The sequence below is a fragment of the Dendroctonus ponderosae genome, unplaced genomic scaffold (genome assembly GCF_020466585.1).
Source record: "Dendroctonus ponderosae isolate FM_Combo_2020 unplaced genomic scaffold, Dpon_F_20191213v2 Dpon_F_20191213_9, whole genome shotgun sequence".
In the NCBI taxonomy this organism is placed as follows: domain Eukaryota; kingdom Metazoa; phylum Arthropoda; class Insecta; order Coleoptera; family Curculionidae; genus Dendroctonus; species Dendroctonus ponderosae.
In genome coordinates this window covers 7574348-7582504 of record NW_026019116.1, presented here as the reverse complement: position 1 = coordinate 7582504, position 8157 = coordinate 7574348, and the positions used below count along the sequence as shown (strand labels likewise).

The following is an 8157-nucleotide window of genomic DNA, read 5'->3' as shown; positions in this document are numbered from 1 at the left end:
AAAACTTAGCTATTAACATCCTAATACCATTCGATAGGTAATTAAAAATTGCATTTCCTGGTAGATTAAAAAATACGGGTTGTATTTAAATTAATCAACTTACAGCCACTTAAAGTTATTGTTTGATTAGTTTAAATTTGTGGACACTCTGTATAACATGGTAAGTTTATTATCATTGGGATATAAAATATTATATCTTGTTACACTTCACTATAAATTACGCTTACATAACTTAAATACTTAAGTATTTGACACGTGGAAATTAGATTAGATTTTGACTAAATTCGTATTATTTAAAAACCTTAAGATTTAGGTATTATAAACCTTATTCAACGAGACACTTATTTTGTCCAGCGAATCCAAAAATGCAATAATATACAGGACATTCCATTTAAAAAACGCAACTTTGATACCTTTAGAGCTCTTGGGACACCCTGTACATTACAATCGGACAATTCATAAAATAATACTTTTTAAAAATCAAACGGTTTAGCCGCAAACTTCCGAGCCGTATAGCGTGAATAACCCTGTATAAAGGATGAGATTCTGAAAAAAAACCTTATAAAATGTTCTAAAAAACTTCTTTAGGTGATTCTAAATTTCACGTTTTGGATCTTTCACCTAAAAGAGGAAGACAAAAAATATACGGAAATGTTAAGGGAAATCGATTTTCAGCTGCGTTTTTTTTTGTAATTATAATAATCTCAACAGCAATGACCAGCACGCCCAATAAAACAGCTCCGGCCGCTCGAGAGCCTTCGCCTGTGATGTCTAATTTGACGACTGTTAGCAATTTCGCTGCCGTTGCCGCAAACAACATTAACAAGTCGTTGAACAATGTGGATGTTCCGCCCATCAATGTTCCACAACAGGTTGTTACTAATCTGAACGTGGTCCCACCAAAGGCGCCGGTGGAAGTTCAAAATGTTGTACCTACTATTGAACCGCCAGCGCCGCCAGCACCCATCGCCATCACCAATCCTGAACCTCCGCCAGTTATTGCGAACGGAACTGATAATAATGAAAAGGTTAGTGGATATTTCAATTGTACTTTATAAGTTTTTATCATGTTTTTTCAAATAATTATATTGTCACCGCCCTGTAGTTTCAACGGCAAAGAAGTTTGCAAATTGAATATTAATCCAGTTTATATGGTATGATATGCAGGGACGCTTCTAGTTCCTAAACTAAGAGAGCGAGATCCAAATGATTAAAACAAAAATTGAAAGGTTCTTCCCTTTTCTGCATTCTAAACAAAACTCGTATGACACATTTCGAATTGCAGCACAATTTTAACAACTCGATATCTTCAAAACGGTTAGGCATTTGTAATTGACCGTTTCCATACATAACAGCAATCCTGTATAGAGGATGTTTATGATATTTTAGATCTCAGATGGTATGTCAACGTTGAAAACGATGGCACAACAGGTGATAGACAGAGCGGGCTTAGAAGCACAACCGCCACAACCTCAAGTAATTTTAGACCCCCCAAGGAACCATAGTCATGTTAAAACGGAGGCTCACATACCTCCCCTGCTTGGTGTGGCTCCTCTTGGCGCTGTTCCTCTACAAAAAGAACATCAGACTCAGTTCCAGCTGATGGAGTCTGCCTTTTATCACATGCCACATCCGTCCGATACGGAGAGGGTTCGACATTATCTGCCGAGGAATCCTTATAATACACCCCCATACTATATACAGGTAAGCAGGCAGGTAATTTACGTAATACGCTGTTGGATTCATATCAAAATTAACTCTATGTGATCTCAACTAACACTTGTGAGGTCAGTCGAAGTCAAGCTAGGTAGTGGCTACAGTGATATCAATCACATAGTGAAGACAAAAATGAAGAATATGAAATGACAATGAAAAAAAAAATAACTTACTACGAAATGTAACTAATTACTAAACCGGTTGAGTACATTTTAAATTACAGGCGCCATTATTTAATTCGGACACTTTGGAGTTCTACCAACGACTGGGAACGGAAACGCTATTTTTCGTCTTTTACTATATGGAGGGAACTAAAGCTCAATACTTGGCAGCTAAGGCGTTGAAGAAACAAAGTTGGAGGTTCCACACGAAGTACATGATGTGGTTTCAACGACATGAGGAGCCAAAAATTATTAACGAGGAGTATGAACAGGTAGGATCAGATGACATCTTTTCATGGAAAGGAGTCCTGCGAAATTCATTTAGTTCATTTATGGAAGAAAGACAGTAAACCAAAATACATTACTAAACATGCACCATTTACGACCAAGCAATGCAATATCTTCGATAAATAAACTATCCTTTCTTTTTACTCACTTTCTAAAAAGTTGTCGTTAGCACTGCCGCTAAACGTTGGCTGACTAGTCTAGACTATTGTTGCATTTTCAGGGCACCTACATTTACTTTGATTACGAAAAATGGGGACAGAGAAAAAAAGAAGGATTTACATTTGAATATAAGTATCTAGAAGATAGAGACCTTAATTAAAATTTATTGCTAACCATGTTGTATTATTTCATATAAACCAGCAAATGGAAAAAATCTCCACTTTGAAACAGACCAAACTATTGCCTTCTCACACATTACAAGCTGCAATAGACATGCACTCCCACTAGTTTCAGTGGCGATATGTTAAGGACTTATATTGGTTTTTTTCAAAATGAAACCACTAAAAAATCGGACAAAACATTTAATTAAGGTTGCAAAAATGTTAACAATTGCAGTTAATTGAAGGACACCATTGGAGGCACTCTTTGCGAACACTCGCAATTTATTCGATCAAATATTCTTTTAACATATTATTGTTCTTTAAACAATTCCGTTCTCGAATTATGTTATTGTAATGCCTATTCTTTGGGGAGCGGTTATTAGCGATTTTCTCCTTTACTCACCCATCAATTATTTCCCTAACTGTATAACTACCAATGAGTACCTCTTAACGAATATAACGGACGTAATATGGAATGTACGAAGTAATCGATTTGTATGCTACTTTTCAAAAAGCTCTGGACATATCAGAGTACTTATTAACAACGAGACCCAAACATTTTAGTGAAGAATTTTCTCGAGCATTGTGCCTCATTTTTTTAAAACAATTATAGACAATCGTAGTGCGCAACCAAATCACAAGATTGACTTATGAGGTTTTGCCAATGAATGTAATAAATATTAAAAATGCACTTAGGTGATAGAAATAAGTAGAATATCATACGAGTTATGTTGGGTGCTTAACAATAGCGATCGCGATTAAGTACGAAAAAACCTCTAAATACTATAACAATACATGAAAGCAATTGCTTGTAGACGGAGCAATTCGAACGAATAAATACTGCAAAATAAATTAAATAAGTACCTAACGAGATATTTCAATCTATACTATACTTGTTTATGCATCGTGTTTTTTCGCTTCTGTTAACAGAAAAACTTCAGAATAATACGGGTTCTGAATACGTAAACATCTAACAACACTTACACGATATGGTATCAATCCTACGGGCAAGAACTTTCTAGAATAAAATGTCTAAACAGTCAACAAAGTTCTAAATTTTGGTATGAATTGACTATTAGAACCTAAAGGACACTTCCGTCATAAAATGTTCCCTAAAATTTCTACTACATCTACATGAGAAGCAAATGGTTCTAATTCCTACTAGACTAATTGAGAATTATTAGTTGATCTGAAAACGTTCATATTAGCTTCTTATCATAGTCGTAAAAACATCATTACCGAATGATGTGTGTTAATATTTATGGCTACGTTCATTTGGTCACCTATATAGTTTCCTAAGAGCGTTTATTACAGAACTAGTCCTTTAATAAAAATAGACAATCATTTTTGGGCTTGTGGCTTGATAATGCAAGTATTAAACTATTAAATGAAAGTAAATAATATTTCCAAATGTGCCTGTGAAAAATAGTGCATTAGAGTTTCATGATGATGATTTAAGCTTTCGAATCCACTTACAAAGTGTATAACACTACAAAAAACATACGAAAGTATTTATTATTTTCGTGCCGTTCAGATAAGTATTATATTGAAGGTTGAAAATGTAATTTACTTTTTGATTTTACGAATGATCTTACGGAACGATGCAGTCCACTTGGTACGCGTCAGTTTGGCACAATCGTTTTCGTCCAAAGTGGAATTGGGGCTGAATTTCTCTTTTGGCGTCGTTGCGTTGCTCTTATAGTCTCCGCAAATATCCGATGAAAAGCCAGAATCACTTCCAAAACCTACAAGTAATCAAATTAAATTCCAGCCGTATGCTCATAAGTAAAAAAATTGTGTTACAACTTAAAATGGTGCTACAAATGTTGCTAGTTTCGGAAATAACTGCTGCAAAAAAGTTCATTACTTTAATTAATGTGAGTTTAAGGGTAACTTGAAAACTGACTTTCACAATGTTATCCTGATAATGCATTCTGCAAACTTAAACATTATATTAGTTAAATGAATTTAATATTCCAAAATGCCTGGAATTGTCTAAAATGCTTTTTTCAATCTTTATATGGGTAAAATTAAATTCGTACCTCGAAAACTGTTTCTATTTTCTTGACTGTAGCCGTCCAATTGATCATCTTCTTTATCTCGCAAGTAACTTGAAGAAGTGTCAGAAACATCGTCCATGTAGGAAATGGACAATTCAGCAAAGGGAACGCTAAGTGAGGAACATTCACTTTGCACATACCCTAAAAACAATTRCAGATTTACAGTGGTTTACAGATTTACAGACAATATGGTGCTCCTATTAGGACAATATTAAATWTACGCTTAACCGAATATAACACGATTTAGGCAAAATTKCSTGTATCTTATTGTCTTTTGAAACTTTTKGGCCKYTTGKAAAATKTTTGTCAGACCTACAGATTCCGYACAATTAAAAAAACAAAAAAGGACACGRAAAAGTATTAATTCTGAATAACTGAACTAATTTCATTATTTYAAMAMAYGTRCAMARTKTATTCACAKKATTCAAAAKTAWACACASTSTATTACAGGTAAATAAACTTGTTTTTTTCTGCTTGCCGTAACAAATTTGCCGCACTAAGAGGGTGATTTCCTGGMAAACYCAAACAGCAAAATGAGTTTATTATTAATAGGTATTTAAAAATAAGGAATGCGCTACAAACTTGTGTTAGTTTCATACAATTTGCATACKCACAAAAATAATTACTTAAAATAAAGTTAAAAAGTTGCGCAAGAAAACTGTCCTTTCTACTGTATGAACRATGGATGAATGATGGACGTTTAGTATTATGGGATTTTTCCCTTGACCATCAAGCGCACCATTTTGCAACATGAAAAACTGSAAAAATGTACTTACCAGAAGCCGATGGAGAATCTTCTATAGGACAAAACCATTCGGAAAGACTCGCGCCTTCGCCGCAATGTATTGGAGACCTCGGCGGTTTGATCATATTACGCATTTCCAAGAAAGGCGTTTGTAGACAGCCAAACAACTTACGACTGAAAAACATTTTTTTTTTATTAAAAATTTTGTTGAAACTGCCTTTGAATAAACATGGGATTTTGAAACAAATTTATGTTTTTGGAACGCAAACCAATTATTAAAAAGGTTTTGTCGGCTCTGACTGTTGTCGATATATTAATTATTTAACATTTTAGAAAGTCAATTTTGCCAGTTTTTGTATGTATAGGCAGTTCAATAATGAGTATAGGAATATAAAATACAAAACCTTCAAAGTATGTCCGGCTCATTATGGAGTCAAGTAGTAAACAAATTAAGTGATCAATCTTTACAGTACAGTTTACAATATAAAACAGTAGTAAACACGCTAAACCGCAAAAAAGCATTGCTATGAAAACACATTGTGTTAAAATGTACTGAAGWRAKTTAAAKTGAKTAMATATAYGAATTTGTRCTAAWTTGTAATAACTGTATTMAAATGAACTGTGTAGRCGATTTCTRCCATAWCTTTTCTCACTGAAAAACATTTTGCTATTGATTGAATTTACGTAGGTATTTATTATATGAAAAATTGTTTTTATTCCATGGCCTGACGCCTATTGAAACATCAAAAGGGGCATTTGTGTGTTTTATCATTTTTTGCGTTCCGTAGGTAAAGCACCTACTTAAATACAGRGTGATTCAGAACTTTACTATACGCAAATGGCTTTGAATAGTTGCACTGAATTTACTAAATATGGCATACAATTATTTGATTTAYAATCTRCAAAWTATAAATTTTCTGTAACTTCAGCATGACCACACGTGAYTCCAGCAACTTTAGTTATCGTTTAATAAATATYAGTCAGATTAATGTGGGATTAAGCCTGGAAACAACGGAAAACTATAAAAACAAACATTAATTGACGCACTTATTATTATTGGGCGATATCCTCTTGTATGACGACTTAGCATATGCACACACGGAGCATTTCTTTTGCTTGCAATTGGCCAGATGTTCCACGGCTTTCTGGAACTGAGACGCTAACGTAGACGCCTGGTATTCCGGGGATTTCAGCTCCGTAACCTAAAAACAAAAAAAACCAATCGCAAACAATAATTGTTACAATTTTCTCCTTCAATTTGGTCATTAAAAGGCGCCGCTTTCTTCAAACATTCGGAACAAGTTCATGTTAAAATTCAACAGACAAACTAAAAGACAATAAAGGTGTTTATGTATTAGGCGCATGAGTCTCATTCGCATGTAGAACAGCAAAAACCTTGCTGTTGCACACAAATGTGGTTTGCATTTGAACTGATTGTTTTTCTTAATGAGTCTTGAAAGTGTGCGTTTTGCCTAGAAGAAACTGATGCGGCAGATTTAGGATGGCTGGTTTATCAAGAGCAAATAATGCAAATAAAACGAGTTGTGGTCGATCGTTGTCCGAACAAATTCGGCAAACTACTAAAAATAAAAACACAGAAGTTACTGGCGATTTTCGCAAAAATTCTTATACTTGTATGTTTTTTTAAATAAAAGTCAGTTGGGCTGTTGATACTTGATAACTGATTCACCGGATAAATTGATTAAGTATATTGATTTACGGTTCCTAAAACCATAGACGAAGATTATTGATTTCGACATCCATTCTTCCAACAAAACACCCTTGATTTTGCTCAAATCGAACCGAAAAATTAGAGCGCTCCTTAAAATGAACTTGTTAAAACAAGTGCTTATAATTACGAAACACTCGGTTTCAAAATGGCAAAAAGGCTTTCAATCATGAAAGGTCTTCAAGAAGCCATAAAAATACAATTTCAGTGGCGTCTTTAGGGAATTGTGCAAATGCTCTATCTAGCACAGTGAGTGTCCAAACGTTCGGAGCCACCCTGTATATAAAAGACTTCTCTTCGTTGTATTGTAGTGAGACATTAGTATGCACGCTTCTATTGTTAACAGTATTATTCGCATGAAATTGCGCTAATTAGAGCCATTTGCATTGTTTTTAGTATGCAGACTCTGGTAGAGCGGGCAATTGACCGGAGTTCACCTCAAGCTCTGGTTCATCGCCAATCTTTATAACCCAGTGATTTGAAAGTGTAGAAAATGCTACATTAATATTAATGCCCGTACAGTTTGATTAAACGAAATTTATCGGATGGTCTATTCAATTAACTGTTCTCGGCAATATACATCCATCAAACTGTTTAAGTGCTGCATGTGGAGAAGTCGACAATAAATGTCAATATTTCTCAAGTTATTAGTGGTTTATGATCCGTATGTGTTCCTATCTGATTTTCTATAATTATGTAACAGCAGGCATTATCTTCCGGGGTACTTTTTTAGTGCGCAGCAGGAAGAGAACAAAGAATTGTATAACATTTAATAAAACTATTTACATTAACAATTACGAGTGTTTCCGAAGTGGGTTTATACATTTGTAGATGATTCGGTAACTCACTGACCTGGAGAACCCAAACAAATGTGAATATTTGTGGAAATAAACAGGGTTGATAATCAAATTTGTCACCCCCAAAAATATCTGAATACCCAATCGCTTGCATCCTCTAAACCGCAAAATACTTGCTTTTATATTTTTTTCCTGAATTTTTTAATGGATGGAATAATCGGAGGAGTTCGATTAGACAAACCGATTTATGCATGCTAAGTGTGGGCGATGAATGTGAGAATTCTGAAACCCTGATAGAGAAACGCCGCACACCACAGACCGAGAAAATAGAAAAAATGACA

The 8157-nt window shown here is 34.6% G+C and overlaps 2 protein-coding genes across 3 annotated transcripts in view; one reads left to right on the top strand and one right to left on the bottom strand.

The window, feature by feature from the left end:
* Nucleotides 1–2497, top strand: part of LOC109539365 (CCR4-NOT transcription complex subunit 3) — a 7819-nt gene extending 5322 nt beyond the window's left edge. For both annotated transcript variants that reach the window (XM_019907063.2, XM_019907062.2), the window contains exons 8-11: nucleotides 712–1028; nucleotides 1390–1704; nucleotides 1940–2149; nucleotides 2386–2497. In XM_019907063.2, the coding sequence (XP_019762622.1) occupies nucleotides 712–1028; nucleotides 1390–1704; nucleotides 1940–2149; nucleotides 2386–2484 (941 nt within the window). In that variant the 3' untranslated portion in view covers nucleotides 2485–2497. The remainder of the gene's footprint in view (nucleotides 1–711; nucleotides 1029–1389; nucleotides 1705–1939; nucleotides 2150–2385) is intronic.
* A 173-nt stretch (nucleotides 2498–2670) lies between these two features.
* Nucleotides 2671–8157, bottom strand: part of LOC109539367 — a 16960-nt gene continuing 11473 nt past the window's right edge. The window contains exons 7-10 of the mRNA XM_048669781.1: nucleotides 6338–6492; nucleotides 5322–5464; nucleotides 4528–4686; nucleotides 2671–4230 (exon numbers count right to left, since the gene is read on the bottom strand). Coding sequence (XP_048525738.1) covers nucleotides 4052–4230; nucleotides 4528–4686; nucleotides 5322–5464; nucleotides 6338–6492 — 636 coding nt within the window. The 3' untranslated portion in view covers nucleotides 2671–4051. The remainder of the gene's footprint in view (nucleotides 4231–4527; nucleotides 4687–5321; nucleotides 5465–6337; nucleotides 6493–8157) is intronic.